Source organism: Maniola jurtina, chromosome 1 (genome assembly GCF_905333055.1).
Source record: "Maniola jurtina chromosome 1, ilManJurt1.1, whole genome shotgun sequence".
NCBI classification, from domain to species: Eukaryota; Metazoa; Arthropoda; class Insecta; order Lepidoptera; family Nymphalidae; genus Maniola; species Maniola jurtina.
The window spans coordinates 16995095-17011912 of NC_060029.1; the positions used below are offsets into that span (position 1 = coordinate 16995095).

Sequence of the window (16818 nt, forward strand, 5' to 3'; positions counted from 1 at the left end):
TATATGTAAATGCTGGTGAAGCTGTTAAACCAATATGCTAAGCTATTAACTAATTAACAATTAGCTTATGCTAATCTTTATACGACTAATGATAATAATAATAAAATTGAACTATACATAAGGTACGTAGGTTCAACTGACTATCACTACCCAGCTAGTAGGGGGTCTTCCAAAACTGAGCTTTTTAGTTCGAGGATGCCAATCTCGTACTTTCGTCTATCGGTTTTAGGGTTCCGTACCTCAAAAGGAAAAACGGAACCCTTATAGGTTCACTTTGTTGTGTGTCTCTCTGTCTGTCTGTCCGTCCGTCCGTTGTGTCTGTCAAGAAAACCTATAGTGTACTTCCCGTTGACCTAGATTCATGAAATTTGGTAGTTAGGTAGGTCTTATAGCACAAGTACAGCAATAAATCCGAAAACTGTGAATTTGTGGTTACATCGCAGAAAAAAAATTAAAATGTATTTCAATTTTCAAAGTACTAAAACAAACTATACCAAAAGGGGTATCATATGAATGGGCTTTACTTGTACATTCTATACATCGATGATTCTAAAACAGATGTTTATTTATTTTTAAGCATAATAGTTTTTGATTTATCGTGCAAAATGACGGAAAAAATACGCAAGTACGGAACCCACGGTGCGCGAGTCTGACTCGCACTTGGCCGGTTTTTATTTCGAACTATGTGCCTTGTCCATTGCCACTTCAGCTTCGCAACCCGTTGAGCTATTTCGTTAATCTGGTTCTCCTCACCAATGTAATAAGTATTGTTAATTAAGTCATCAATACAAAGAAATCAAAGGAGATGTTTACTCGACACTCGAGAGCCAATTTCCGTCAAGTGTGATGGATGCTTTGTTGCGCGGAACGGTGTTGGGAACAAAACGAGGAAACGAGGAGACGCTTATGAGGACATCAATCAGGGGACGGGGACGATCAATTCTGTTACGTAATTATTGGCTTGTCCTTCCTGTTTCGCTAGTGAAAAGTAGATTAGCGATTTAGCGTTCCGGTACGTTGCCGTGTACAAACCAAAGGGGTATGGGTTTGATAAAAACTGCCATACCCCTTCCAAGGTAGCTCGCTTCCAACTTAGACTGCATCATCACTTACCACTGGGTGAGAGTCAACAAAAACTGGCTAACCGATTCCAGGTTAACCCGCTTTCATCTTAGACTGCATCATCACTTACCACCAGCTGAGATTTCAGTCAAGGGTTAACTTGTAGGTATCTGAAAAAAAACCTTTTAATTTGATTTTATTTGTTCGATATCCGAACGATAAATTTTGCAACAACATTCATAATATGTTAGAATAGGTTAAAAATAATACAAGAATTACTATCAGCATCGCAATTCGCAAAGGTGTCTCTGGTTCAAATTTTTAAAAACAATGAGCGATAGCAAGAGAGAGAAAACATTACGTATAATAAACTACCTGAAGTTAATTAATATTCACGATTACTAAGTTAAATACTATTATATAAAGAGGTAAAGTTTGTAAGTTTATTTGTAGGGGGTACAAACTACGGGGGTCTCTGGAACTACTGAACCCATTTTGGAAATTCTTTCACCAGTAGAAAGCTACATTATCCCTGAATAACATAAAGGCTATTTTATTTTAAAAAAAAGTAGAGATCTCTACGAAAATTGTTATAAGCTACCCGTGCGAAGCTGAGGCGGTGCGTTAATTTAACAGGGCTCTCTCCGTCACTCGCTTCATACAATCGTAGTTCCAATTTCATTTGAATATTAAGCAACCAAAGTCCATGAAGTTTTACAAACATATTCTAGAAACTAATATGTCTGTGGTGTTTTAGATTTTTCTAAAAATATGTAGTTTTAAAATTACAGGGGCTCAAAGATTTGTATGTATAATATAACTTTTGTAACTTTGAAATTGAATATTTTAACAGAAATCTGGAAAACCACAAACATAGATATTAGTTTCTAGAATATGTCTGCAAAATTTCATGGACTTTGGTTGCTTAATATTCAAATGAAATTGGAACTACGTTTGTATGAAGCGAGTGACGGAGAGACCCCTCTTAATATAAATTATGTAGCCAATTAGTTGACGGATCGTCTTCGTTGATGATCGATCTTGATGATTAACATCAAAGAACTTTGTTTTAACATCCAACGCTGGGAACAATCCGTCTTTGCTCTGACGTGATGTTATAACAATTATTTGTTGGAAGACGATTATTATCTTGTTGATAGCGTTTCAATGATTACTAATTTGTTATATTCGATTGTTAAGTTATTTTATCCTAATAATATTTTTCCATCATTCCTGCATCACTTGCTAGCTGCTAGGTGATAGCAACCAAAAACGAGTTTATAATTTAAAAAAAAAAAACTGTCAAACTGTTGACTCCGTTGTTGATTTTTTCTTCACCGTTAAAGCTAGTGATACGTAACTGCTTTAAACCCATATAATCCGAAAAGTAATAGGCGCATGCCCGGGATCAAACCCTCGACCTTCTGAATAGGCGGCGGACGTATGTATGTACCTCTGTATGTACTTTATTGCACCACAAAACACAAATGACAGGCTACAAAAAGAAAACTTAAAATGTAGGTACAAAAACTTGGACGTCTTAACTTAGTTCATACTTCACTCTCAACTTCACTAGCATATAGTAAGTACAAATCGTATATTCATCAGTCAAACGAATATATTTATGTGTTCGGCAATCGACGAAAATTGCCGCGGAATTGATGTGGGTCCGGAGAGATGTCTCCTCGGGGACCCATTAGGGGAACTAAACTAAGTGTCACTCGGCTGAAAAAGGTAACAGCTAAGTATCACGACAAACTCTAGTTAATATCTTACACAGAAGACTGGTTTTAGGGTTCCGTGCCTAAAAGGAAAACAGAAATCTTATAGGATCACTTTGTTGTCTGTCGTGTCTGTTAAGAAAACTTATAGGGTACTTCCCGTTGACCTAGAATCACGAAATTTTGCAGGTATGTAGGTCTTAGCACAAGTAAAGAAAAAATCCGAAAACCGCAAATTTGTGGTTACATCACAAAAAAAATGATTAAAACGTGTGCGTTTGTGTGAAAATTTACAACTATACACGATCCTATTAATGGTCAAAGAAAATATCGTGAGGAAACCTGTATGTCTGAGAGTTCTCCATATTGTTCTCAAAGGTATGTAAAGTCTGTTGCCGCACATGGCCTAGCATAGCAAAAATATTTAATAATTAATTAAGTTTAGTACCGATATTTCCCAATAAAAAGTTAAGAACGACAAAATGAGAATATGTACACAAGTTTTATTTACTCAAATATATTATTTACTTTATAGTAATAATCAGCTTTATAATCGAACCAGTCTACCACTGTTTTATCATACCACACGTATGAGCCTTTCAAAATCTGTGGAGCATCGAGAGCGAGGTACACAGGAGTCTCGGCAGCTTCTTCTGTGTCGTAGAATCCATTACCCTTAGTCAAATCTGTCCTCACCACGCCAGGGTGCATTGAGTTTACAGATATGTTCCTAGACTCCAACTCTCGCTGATGGACCATGGTTATTGCACTAAGTGCCACTTTTGAAACTCTATACGACGAAAACATAGCATCATCAGCCAAATCTTCACGATCAAAAGTACCTGTCTTTACCGAATCAAGATACCACTCCACGAATTCAGTAACGTCAGCTTCGAATCCAATACTCGTTTCTTATATTCGAAAGATGACCACAATAACTTGAGATGTTTAAGATACGACTTTTGTTTCTTACTAATGGCAAAATCAATTCTTTCAAAGTGAGTATGCTTTTGTAGTTAATGTTAATAACTCTATTGGCTTCTTCGTAATTAGGAATTAGGTCGGCTTCTACGATGCCAGCATTATTGATGAGAATATCGAGTCCTCCATAGTTTTTTTTGATGTAATCTCTGAATGTTTCTACGCTGTTTCTGTCACCTACGTCGAGTTGGTGACAGAAACTGGATTTAGTCCTACTTCGTTCAATTTTGCTACTGCTTCGTTCCCTCGGGCTTCATCTCCCAATGTTAAGTACACTACCCCATCGAATCTCTGACACAAACCCTTGACTATGGTGAAGCCAATGCCTTTGTTCGAGCCTGTGACGACAGCTAGTCTCGACATGACTGTTCACGCGAGTTTTTTTCTAATACTAGGTGGCACAATTTTATTACAAGAAATGGCCATAGCACACATATCAACTCGGAAATGAATTGTCACGTCACCGTATCGCCTTTCGCCTCGCCATCAACCAGGCGTCAACCTAATGTAAAAGTGGAGAAGCGAAGCGATTACGATACATTTCCGATTAGTGTGCATTGCAGTAAGGAATTTCATACAAAGATTGAATGACTCGAGTTGATACGGAGACGATCAATTTCCGAGTTGATATGTGTGCTATGACCGTTATCTCTTATCGTTCACTACTTACTACACATTTGATAGTGTTCCTATTTTAATGTTTAGTTTAATTTATGAGGACACTAGCTATAATAAATTATTTGTAATACATATATTACGTATAAGGTATTATTATTCTCGAAGGTGTGTGAAGTCTGCCAATCATCATGGCCAGCGTAGTAAGCCCTATTTATTCTGAGAGGAGACCGTGTTCAGTACTCGATCAGTGGAGTGTGCAATATGAAAAAAAAAATTATAATAATTTTTTATTATGAAACAGTTAAAAATTAAAACAAATAAAACAAAGATTTGTATTAAAATATGTAATACGATAAAACACCATAAATTATGAACTCGCGCTCTCAGTTTTGAAGTAATAATCAGCTTTAGAATCGTACCAATCTACCACTTTTCTGTCAAACCACACAAAGGCTCCTTTTAGAGATTCAGGGGCATCAAGAGCGAGATAAATAGGAGTCTCAGCTGCTTCATCTGTACTAAAGAAGCCAACTCCATGTGTCATGTCAGTACGTACCAGTCCAGGATGAATCGAATTGACAGAGATGTTCTTGGACTCTAGCTCCCGTTGGTGGACCGTGGTTATAGCGCTAAGAGCTACCTTTGCGACTCTGTACGACGCAGCGGATGCCCCATCAGCGATATCCTCACCACTAAAAGTACCATTCTTTATCGATTCGAGATACCAATCCACGAATTCATTAACATCGACTTCTGGCAAGTCTTTTTTGGATAACTTTTGGATCCAATATTCATTTCTTATGTTTGATAGGTGACCACAATCACTTGAAATATTGATAATACGTCCATTGTTTCTAATTAATGGGTAAATTATTTCTTTCAAAGTGTGAATGCTTCTGTAGTTAATGTCGATAACTTTTTTAGCGTCTTCATATGTTCTAGAATTGACGTCAGCATCAAGAACTGCAGCGTTATTAAAAAGAATATCAATACCTCCGTATTTTTCTTTAACGTGATCTCTGAACTTCTTTACACTGCTTCTGTCAGTTATATCAAGCTGATGGTACTCAGGGTTTAGTCCTATTTCTTTTAATTTACCGACTGCTTCCATCCCTCGGGTTTCATCTCGTGACGTCAAAAACACGACTCCATCGAATCTCTGACACAAGCCCTTGACTATGGCGAAACCGATGCCCTTGTTTGAGCCTGTCACAACAGCGATTTTCAACATGACTACTTAGGTAAGATGTTTTTTACAAACTGCTGATACGATGTTTTAAAAATTCAAAAGCATGTCATTTATCAGAGAAAGTAAAGTCGCTGATACTGTGAAGTAAATGGATTATCTTAAGACATTTTTATCTATTTATCAACAACTACGCTCGCGATTGTTTTAACGAAGATTAATATTTGTGGGTACGGGATATTAAATATTTAATCAAAAGATTGTTCAACTACTTATGTTGCACTAATTATAATAAAGTTACAATTATATTTTAATCTTTACAGTAGGTATAAACATTGTTGAAATACACTCACTTTGTGAAATGACAAATTTTGGTACAAGTTAAGTTCGACATGGATATTAGATGTAGGATCTAAGAGAATATTTACGATATTCTGTCATAGCGATAGTCTGTTCCAAATGAATGAAGTACTGATAAGATATTATATAAATGTAGATAGTGAAATCATTACAACATACCATGTGATAAATTATTTATCCGGTAAAAATTCGTCCGTTTGCTCAACTGCACTTTGATAGTAAAAAACATTTAATAAAATCTAATTTTTATTCAAGGTCTTAACCTTAAAGTAATAATCGGCTTTGTAATCATACCAATCTAACACTTTTTTGTCAAACCACACATAGGCGCCTTTCAAGGTTTGTGGAGCATCCAGAGCGAGATAGATTGGAGTTTCAGCCGCTTCGTCCATACTGTAAAAGCCCACCCCCTTAGTCATATCAGTACGTACGAGTCCGGGATGCATTGAATTGATAGAAATGTTCTTGGACTCCAATTCACTTTGGTGAACCATAGTTATAGCACTCAGAGCTACCTTTGCGACTCTATATGATGCAACAGATGCGCCATCAGCGATATCTTCACGATTAAACGTACCATTCTTCACCGATTCAAGATACCAATCGACGAATTCATTAATATCAGCTTCGGACAAATCTTTTTTGGATAACCTTTGAATCCAATACTCGTTCCTTATATTCGATAGATGGCCACAGTCACTCGAAATATTGACGATACGACCATTATTTCTAATCAATGGATAAATCAATTCTTTTAGAGTAAAAATACTTTTATAGTTAATATCGATAACATTTTGGGCATCTTCGTATGTTATAGAAAATAGTTCTCCAGCGACCGCTGCATTATTAATGAGAATGTCGATTCCTCCATACTTTTCTTTGATGTGATCTCTAAATTTTTCAACGCTGCTTCTGTCACTTATATCAAGCTGATGATACTCAGGGTTTAGTCCTATTTCTTTTAATTTGGCGACTGCTTCCATCCCTCGGGTTTCATCTCGCGACATCAAAAACACGACTCCATCGAATCTCTGACACAAGCCCTTGACTATGGAGTAACCGATGCCTTTATTGGAACCCGTCACCACAGCAACTTTCGACATGACTACTCTTGCAATATATCCGTTGCAGACTACAGATTATCATTGACACTTGCATCGAAGTTCAATTAATATCTATCAAGAAGCAGGTTTCGTTATCAGTCGAAAAAAAAAACGGTCAACTGCAAAACGGACTCGCACACGAAGGGTTCCGTACAAAATATTTAAACATTTTATGTGAAATACTGCAAGTTAATGACAACATACAGCACCATCTATATGTGATTTAGTAAATTAATTTTGTCGTGAACACATTTTAATTTGTTTTTGTGGCGAAAACAAAAAGGTTCGGATTTTTTCCCTTACTTGTGCTATAACACCGACCTACCTGCCTTTCATGATTTTAAGTCTACGGGAAGTACCCTATAGGTTTTCTTGACACACGACAGATGGACAGACAGACACGGAGACAACAAAGTGATCCTATAAGGGTTCCTTTTTCTTTTGAGGAACGGAACCCTAAAAATAAAAACACCGCATGGCTATTACGAGTGCATTTACATTACGTATTACATTGATTATGTTTGTAATGTCTGTATTGACTTTGTTAAGGTCAAAGATTCCTAAATGTTTAGTTACTCACAATCATAAACTGTGCTATAAAGCTCAATAGTTTCCTGTCTCGGTTGAATGCTTGAATAAATAGTACCCACACATTCTTATCTTATTTACTTTTTTAATTTGATCATTATACATAGGTAGATATTATATGTGTGTGTGAAACTCCAAAATAAAAATATATATACACCTATACCTACCTAATATTTATTCCGAGTAGACTTTACTTCATAAGCTCTTTTAACATTCGTCCGTATAATATAATGATCCTGCAAATAATTATTGTAAAATCTTTAAACCTGAGAGTTCCCCATAATGTTCTCAAAGGTGGGTAAAGTCTGCTAGTCCAAAGTTTGCCAGCGTGGCGGACATTGTTGCAACAAGAATACCATAAATTCAGCCAATTACAACCATAGCAATTACAATAGTGATTGAAACAGTTTTTCCGCAATCGAACAGCAGGTAAATAAATATAAACTTCATGCAAACATTTTGATTCATCTTATTTATTTGGTTTTAATTAACATCATATAAGGGAGTTTTATGTAAAACCGAAATAAGTGTACATCTGCTAATTGAAATGTGGAATTTAATTAGTAAATTTACTTTTCAGTATCGCAGTGTACATACGGAAATGGGGAGGGGGGTTGTTGGGGAGTGTAAAGGGGGTGTGGGTCCTAATGGATTCGTGTGGAATGAATAATTCACAGGTATTGAATTGAAGCGGTACAACTTTTGCTTACGTTTGATTTAAAACTTCCCCGCGGAGGCCGAGGGTGAATGAATGATAAGTTTAAATTATTCAGTTAAGAATGTTACAAATATTCGTGTTAGCTATTTGTTCGGTTTTTATTTAAAAAATTGTTTAAGACTTTATGGAGTTGGTTCTTCGAGTTCAGGATTAAAAGTCTTGTATCTTCGTAATAAAACTTGGTTTTTACATACTCGATGAAAATTTCAACTCTCTATCTATAACGATTCATGAAATACAGCCCGCTGACAGACAGGCATATGGATGAACAGCAGAGGTTTATAATAATAGAGCCCCATTGGGTTAAGTTACGGAATACGGATCCCTAGAAATTAACTTACCAAAAAAAAAATTCAAAAAAAAAAACTGACTTTAACAACCACAAACACTTAAAGGTAACAAGTGTAAATTAAAAATTTATAACACCCCCGACAAGTGAAGGTTACAATAACTAGAAACGGCTGAACCGATTTTCTTGGATTATAGCTAAGAGCACTCTCGATCAAGCCACCTTTCGAACAAAAAAAACTAAATTAAAATCGGTTCATTAGTTTAGGAGCTACGATGCCACAGACAGATACACAGATGCACACGTCAAAATTATAACACCCCTCTTTTTGAGTCGGGGGTTAAAAATATGTAGTTCTATAATATTTTTTGGAGTCGGTGCCAATTAGCTGTAAGAACGGTTACTTCACATTGTTCATGACTCCACATTGGCACGTCAAAAAAAAACATACAGTCGAATTGAGAACCACCTCCTTTTGTGAAGTCGGTTAAAAACGGCTGTTATAATAGGTTGTATTTTACAGTACCGAAAGGCGATTTAATTAAAGTGTGTCTGTCGTGGGGCCTGGCGGCACGCCAGCGTGGCTGCTGGGCTCGTCGCACCAAGTGACAACGATCTGCTAAAGTTTCTCTCCATTGCCTATCAGCAGCTGTTTTTCTACATTTTTAACCCCCGACCCAAAAAGAGGGGTGTTTTATGTTTGACGTGTGTATCTGTTTATTTGTCTGTGGCATCGTAGCTCCTAAACTAATGAACCGATTTTAATTTTTTTTTTTGTTTGAAAGGTGGCTTGATCGAGAGTGTTCTTAGCTATAATCCTAGAAAATCGGTTCAGCCGTTTGAAAGTTATCAGCTCTTTTCCAGTTACTGTAACCTTCACTTGTCGGGGGTGTTATTTTTTAATTTACACTTGTTAATTTTTAGTGTTTGTGGTTGGTGCAGCAAAGAATTGCAATTGTTTGTCTTTGCGATTGTGCTACTTTAGCAAAATTTTGCAATTGTACTACTTTTGCAATCGGCTGGCTTTTCCTAAATGTTGGTAACTGTTTCGTATTTTTATTACTAAACTTTATACTTTACTTCAATACCTGAAAATCCCTAACAGGAACTAAGGAAGTTGATAGTGCATATCGAATGCTGCATATTACACCATTCGATATGATGAAGTCTGTTTTAGCGGATTATAGCAAAATAAGCTTTTAATTCCTTGTGAATTGCTCATGGATTTCTGCAAAGTAACGTCAATATCATTGAAATATTTCTGCTCAGAGCTTTTGTTGCGAACTGAGGATCCATATTCCATAGCTGCGAACTGAGTGGCTTATGAGTAACTCAGCTCGCCCGGTGGGAACGTAGATTGTTGAACAGCTTGTTGAACGTGTAAACTGAGCATCAAATTCAACTTGATCCACGTACTGACACCTGCGAGATTAATGGGTCAAGAACCGTTCAGATCACAATTTGTAGACCCTATTGAAGGTCTGGAACGCCTTCCGTCCATCTTTGTTTCTTGCTTATAACTTGAACCACGGCACGCTAGATGAATCAATAGCATTTAGCATTGGCATTCTTCGAGGGTATAAGTTTATACTTATACTCTTTACACGGACCTGACGTCTATAAAGTTGATTTTAAACTACGGAATATAATATAATACATAAATATCGCTCACCCTACTTTTAAATGTCACTGTTCACACATAGATGTAATATAATATTACATCTAAGTGCGAACAGTGACATTTAAAAGTAGGGTGAGCGATATTTCTATACCGTAGTTTGAAATCAACTTTAACCTCTATTAATAAAGGTAAAACTTGACTAATGTCAGTTGGTGGAGGTCTTACAAAGATGTAGGTGTGTTAATTCAAGTATCAGTTGACACTGCAGCCAGCTGGAGCGCCGCCAAACGAAACCAGTCAAATGTAAAGCTCGTGGGAAGACCTGCCCATGATTTATGTCTGCCTGCTAACTAGGTTTCACTGACACCAAATAACTTCATAGTACAAGTATCTTTTAAGTTTTACTATTAAGTATTTATTTTACTTGTCAATATTTTATTAAAATCTTACTTACTTTAATATCCCGTCGAACTTCTTTATATCGTCAGTGTTCATATTATTTCAATAACTTTTTACCGCAATTTCACATTTAACGAGATTCAACTGCGGTTTTATTTATGCAAAAGGTTATACCTGTGATTTTTGCCTTGCTTTCGAGATCTCTAATTAAAACTCTTTAAAAATATACAGATATAAACAGTCTTTAGTAGAACGCCGGGGAATTGACACAAATTAAAAAGGCCAAAGAAATGCTCAGGCGGGCGATCTTAATTCAGAAAGCACTTTTAAAAGTAGGTCGAGTAAACCACATAATTAACTGGCATTCGACGTAATCCGGAGCAATTCCATTATATCACGGAGAATTTCAGCTATTGTGTTTGCGCGCTGCTGTCTCTGCTATGAGAACAATTCCATTTTTGAGAAAGAATTTAATGAATTGAGCTGAGGCCGTCAATTTAAGCGAGGCGGTTTCGTGTCAAAAGAATGCGTAAACTTTTTAATTAAGTATAGGTACCCTCTCTATCTCTCTCTCGTATTCCTCATTGCTGAGGGTCATGACCTCGTTCCATTGATCACAATAATCGTAGAAGTTTGCTCGTGCTAAAAACGTGACAACTATATTTATCTAAGGCAATTTTCATATTTTATCAGAAAAGAGTGTGGTACGTGCGGTCCACGCCAATTAAATAGACGTTCTTGAAGTTAACCGCAAGACGCGTCGCAACAGTATTTTTTCGCGCGTGGGGCGCGTGACGCGAGGGAGCGAAACACACCAGCCCGCGTTCGCCATCTGCATTAGTGTACTTGCTATATCCATACACAGAATACGAACACGTGGAACAATATCTGCGCATCGTAGGTCAGAGATGACTATTTAATTGCCGGTAACTATACCTACCTATGAGGTAGGTACACACTCTTAGCCAAAGTTTGGCGGTTTACTGGAGAGGAAAAGAGAAAATTATATCATTATACTTTTTACTCCAAGCGTCATTATTCCAAGTGCTCATCAAACAAAGAATTACCTATTCCAGATTCATCGATAGGAAATTTCGACATTCCAGTTATTTTTCCGAGCGAAACAGTAAAGGAAAAATTTTAATATCCAATTGCGGGCCGAATGCCTCTTCCCTTTGAACCCAATTAATTCAATTATTTCCACAATGCCATTACAGACCTTAGTATAGTTGCTTCAAAAACGTTCAGGAATTCATTACAATCTTAAATCTGAAAGTGAAATAGGTACCTATTTAAAAAAAATATTAGCATCGTTAAAGCCATGGCCATTTTGTTAAAATATAATTTATCGCTAAGCTGGCACCCTCCAGACTGATCGACTGACATTATAAAGAACTGTACGCACAACAAACGGAAACGTTTAAGTGCGGAAAGCAGCCCAGAAAGAAGAAAGAACTATAGTGAAGAGTAAGAAGAGTAGAGCAAGAAGAGTTAGAAACCAGAGTAGACATCTGTTGCGCACTGCAAAGCATGGATCTTCTCTCAGAATGAGAAAGGATTCGGGTATAGTCATACAATGTAGGCCAAGTACGGATTGCCAGACGTCACATCAGTATGAGAACTCATGCAAAGATGCACAGTGTGAAAGAGATAACGACCCGTTGCAATGAGAAATATGAAGCAGAGAGATAGAGAGACAGAATTCCAAACTATTTTACTCCTAAAGAACAGGTTGAATATCAAAAAGCGACACTAAATCAAGGTCCTTGTTTATCGCTACCCGTACCTACTAACCGTCGGAAGGAAATCCATTATCAACCCAAACAAATCTGCTCTGATCCTATTTCACCCGGTCTAGGATTACTTATTATATTCCTAGGAATACAGAGTCATGCCACAATAAATCAACATGATCTATGTTTATTTAGTTTTAGGCTATTTGTATAAATGCTAGGCAGGTCATGTGTGCCTATTAATGTTACAGCTAAAAGCCAAAGGGTAGCCAAATAACTAGTTTTAGTTGGCTAGCTGATAGCAGTTGCTTAAGAGGGGTCTCTCCGTCACTCGCTCCATACAAACGTAGTTCCAATTTCATTTGAATATTAAGCAACCAAAGTCCATGAAATTTTGCAGACATATTCTAGAAACTAATATTTATGCCTGTGGTTTTCCAGATTTCTGTTAAAATATTCGGTTTCAAAGTTACGCGGTCTTAAAAATTCACTTACAAATCTTTGAGCTCGTGTAATTTTGAAACTACATATTTTTAGAAAAATCTAAAACACCACAGACACAGATATTAGTTTCTAGACTATGTCTGCAAAATTTCATGGACTTTGGTTGCTTAATATTCAAATGAAATTGGAACTACGATTGTATGGAGTAAGTGACGGAGAGAGCCCTGTTAAACTTAGGATTATTCGACTTATTCATGGCTAAAATTAGATGTACCCGGTTGTAATTGACTAAAGACCATTTGACTGCTATAGGCCAAACTGTATATTGGGCCCAGAAGGTTTGATCAATTTATGATTTCTATAGTCTCTGGTCTGGTCGGGTTGGCGGCTTCTGCCTTCTGCCGTGGCTCGTGTCTATACTAAGCGGGTTTGAAAAATACTAAATCGCTAAAACTACAAGATAAGGCAAATGGTTTTTGGCATTGTATTGTGTTATTGTAGTATAGAAATAACGCTAAGTTTTTGCTAGCGTTCGGGTTACACTCTGTATAACCGGCGTATGAAGCTATAGAGTGGTTCTTATCCTTATTGGGAAACATTAGATAAAGTGAACCAATATAACCGAATTAGTAGAGTTTGCACCAGTCTGGTATTAGTGTAAAGTGTATTAGTGAGTTTCCACTGGATCGCTCTTCGGGGCTTTCTCTTCATGACTTGCAGGTTCCTCGTGCATATTATAAGTGGCTGGTTAAACTTGCTCAAATCAGACCACCAGTCCAAGCACAATTAACACGACATATCTCTCTGGTGGCTTTATTCATGAAACATCCACCCGAAAGCGTTGTCGCACACTAATATACTTAGTTTAAAAGGAATTATGTTAAAGACTGAAGTCAAAACAAACAACATGCGCGATAAGTAGATATTACAGTATACTTAGTCTGCAAGGACTCTGGTTGAAGTCTAAAACAACCAACATGAGCAGTGAGATAAGGATAATATAATATATCTTATTTTCTACGAGTTACATTTTATGAATAAGATTCGTGCGCCACTTTCTAACGCATTGAAAAGACTTCATACGTTACTTACTGTACTTATTCCGACATTCAGTGTGAGAAAGAAACGTAACTATACTAAAATTATTTAATTAAATGACGAGTTTTTAAATTAGATAAATATAATAATAATAATTGCAATCCTTATCTGTATTAGATGGTAATACTAATAACACTAGATAATAGTGCATAGTTCACGTCGGTTTAAGGTCAAGTCAAAAGTTATCAATTCTCGTTCACTCTGGTTTCGTCGATAAAGCGTTGCAAAAGATGCGGGACATATTTATTATGTCGCATTGGTTGTGCTTGGATTGCAAGTCTAGTTTGGATGGCAAACAAGTGTTTTAACTGGGTCAAACTTAATAGCAGTACAAGGCGAAATATACTAACAAGGAGCAGAAAATACTTATACAATAGGTAAGTAAAGGTATATTTAGCGAAAGTATTTAATTTCGAACGGGGATAAAGTTGTCTACAACGTTTGGGAGAGTTCGGAATAAAGTCTAATCCCGCATAACGCTGAATAATCGAGTAATCCCGCGTAATTCAAGTAACAACTAATTTTCTGGGGCTTAAGCACTCAAGGTTATAAAAATGTAATAATACTTATTTGGTACTTACTGGCTGCCGTATCAGTACTTATTTTGGGCATTTCTATACAAATTTTTTGGCTTATGGAAGCTTTTTATTTGAAACTATAAATACATATTATGTAGTTCGGTAGGTACTTACCAATAACTTTTTCATGTCACTCGCTCGGAAATGTTTCCTTTGCCCTTTGAAATCTGCGTGGAAAGTGGTAATTTTTCTCGCTAGAGAGACATAGTACTTTATATCCTGGAAAATCACACGAGATTTTCAAAAAGCTAAATCTACACGGACAGAGTCGCGGGCATCAGCCAGCTATGTCTCATGCATTATACTCAGCTCACACTCAGCTTGACGTCATTAAACGTGCGTATACAAAGCACGTATAAATAGAGACGATAGATGGATCAAATGGAATTGGCTTCATTTTCCGGAATTACGGAATTAATTCGCCCGCTCTCGGTTCGTTTACTTTTCAAATTACCACGTGTGATACATGCCGTGCCGATACTGGGGGCTTTTATAGTTTAACGTTTCCAGTTCAGTGTGAAATTCCATTCAATAATACTAAGTATATTAATTTAGGGGGACTATGAAATTAAGTGCTGATTTTTCAATCGTCAAATAACTTTTATCTCAGAAATAAAGCGATTTTGACATTTTTCCGTAAGAAATCTGTTTTTGTGTTTTATTTTTATTTTAAACTAACGTACTTATGAAGAAGTCGTTTGGGTTGTAGTACAAAATACTTTGTACTAGATGTCTTTCAGTCTGTAGTTAGTAGTTGTAATTACTAGTTGTAGTAGGTACAATCTTTTTTGCCTTAACTTATTTAAAAGATAAATAAATCTCAGAAAACTTCTCGAAGAAACACGTATGTAATTTGCCCAGCTCTTAGACCTCCTGGAATTAAGTACTGCCTTACTACTGAGCGCAGGTCTCCTCTCAGCAGCACTGACCATGTTGACCATTAATGCCGATCGGCAAACTTATAAGACACCTTTAAAAATATTGTGAAGAACTCTCAGGCATGCAAGTTTTCTCACGATATTTTCCTTCACTGTTAAAGAAAATTATATTTACTTGTTTATTAAAATGTACATAGGTATAGGTAGGTACCTAACTTTGAAAAATTAGAAAAAAGTAAATTGAACCCCTGACCCCCAGACTAGAAGACTGAAGTTTTAAACATTTTTACCTTCTTCTATCTAGATTCTAGACACAAGTAGGTTTACATTTTAAATTAAAATTTTCAATTTACCTAGTCCCTGAAATTTCACGTGAGTCCAAAAAACCAGCAACGTCCAACAAATGACGGTAATTAGCAAGTTTTCCTCCTTTTATATTTAAGCGAGACTTTGTTGTGAGCAAGCGACAAAACGCGAGCAAATTAACTAAAGCAGTTTTTAGTTTTTGCTGTTATGTTGAGAAACACTTTTCACGCTAAGTAGTTTCTTTTTATGAAAACCTTAGCTATCGTAAAATAAACATACTTATAACTATAAGGTGTTAAATATATAGTTAACTTAGTTAATTATGTAAAGTGTTTTGGTTTTCTTTAGATGCTTAGATAAACTTCTCGCTAAAATGCATAAGAGGCGCACTATACGTGGCCCATATGACCTTGCTACCGAACTCCAACCATTAAATCATGATACGAGTGCAAAACCTAACTCTAGAAGGTCTAAGGCGCCGCGCCGGGCAAATTGCATCTCTGAGAAGCTTTCTGCGATTTGTACATATTTGAAGCTATAACTATTAAGCTATTAAAACCTGACTACATATAACTATTAAGCTATAGGTTGCTCTTATAATGAGAATGCCTATATCCACCTCTACCTCTACTCTCAATACTCTTACTCTATGTGAAGTATCCGAGTGTGCATTTGATATTAATGTAATTATTTCCAAGGAATAAATTCCACTCAAGTTCGTATTTTCATCTCATTTAAATTAATTTTCGTCTCTAAAGAGGTTCATTAAAATATAAAATCCTGTGTAATAAGAATTCCTCGAGATTATACGGGATGGCACTTAATTACATTCTCCTAATCTTTGATGAGGCGTACCTACAAGTGTTACGGGTAAAATGTATTATTCGAGAGTTACATAAAATGTCTAGGTAGCTAATCAAACCTTAGGATCATCATTATCAACCTCGCACCCACACACAGCTGGACATAATTAAGGTCTCTTGAGGAACAAACCCCGCCACGGTCTTTGCCGCTTGAATCCTGCGACTCGTTTGATGTCGTCAGTGTCCACCAAGTGTGGGGTCTTCCGACGCTGCGCTTTGCTATGCGAGGTCGCCATTCTAGCGCCTTAGGACCCCAACGTCTATCGGTATTC

At 36.6% G+C, this 16818-nt stretch overlaps 2 protein-coding genes and 1 pseudogene across 2 annotated transcripts; all 3 read right to left on the bottom strand.

Annotated features, from left to right (window-relative positions):
• Positions 1-3290: 3290 nt before the first annotated feature.
• On the bottom strand, positions 3291-4409 carry LOC123864874 (annotated as a pseudogene).
• Positions 4410-4695: 286 nt separating this feature from the next.
• Positions 4696-5712, bottom strand: LOC123864868 (carbonyl reductase [NADPH] 1-like). Its single transcript, XM_045905587.1, has one exon. The coding sequence runs from the start codon at positions 5611-5613 to the stop codon at positions 4750-4752; it is 864 nt and encodes a 287-aa protein (XP_045761543.1). The 5' UTR covers positions 5614-5712; the 3' UTR covers positions 4696-4749.
• A 449-nt stretch (positions 5713-6161) lies between these two features.
• LOC123864861 (carbonyl reductase [NADPH] 1-like) lies at positions 6162-7077 on the bottom strand. Its single transcript, XM_045905574.1, has one exon. It carries the CDS (start codon positions 7029-7031, stop codon positions 6168-6170), a length of 864 nt encoding a protein of 287 aa, XP_045761530.1. The 5' UTR covers positions 7032-7077; the 3' UTR covers positions 6162-6167.
• Between the last annotated feature and the right edge of the window lie 9741 nt (positions 7078-16818).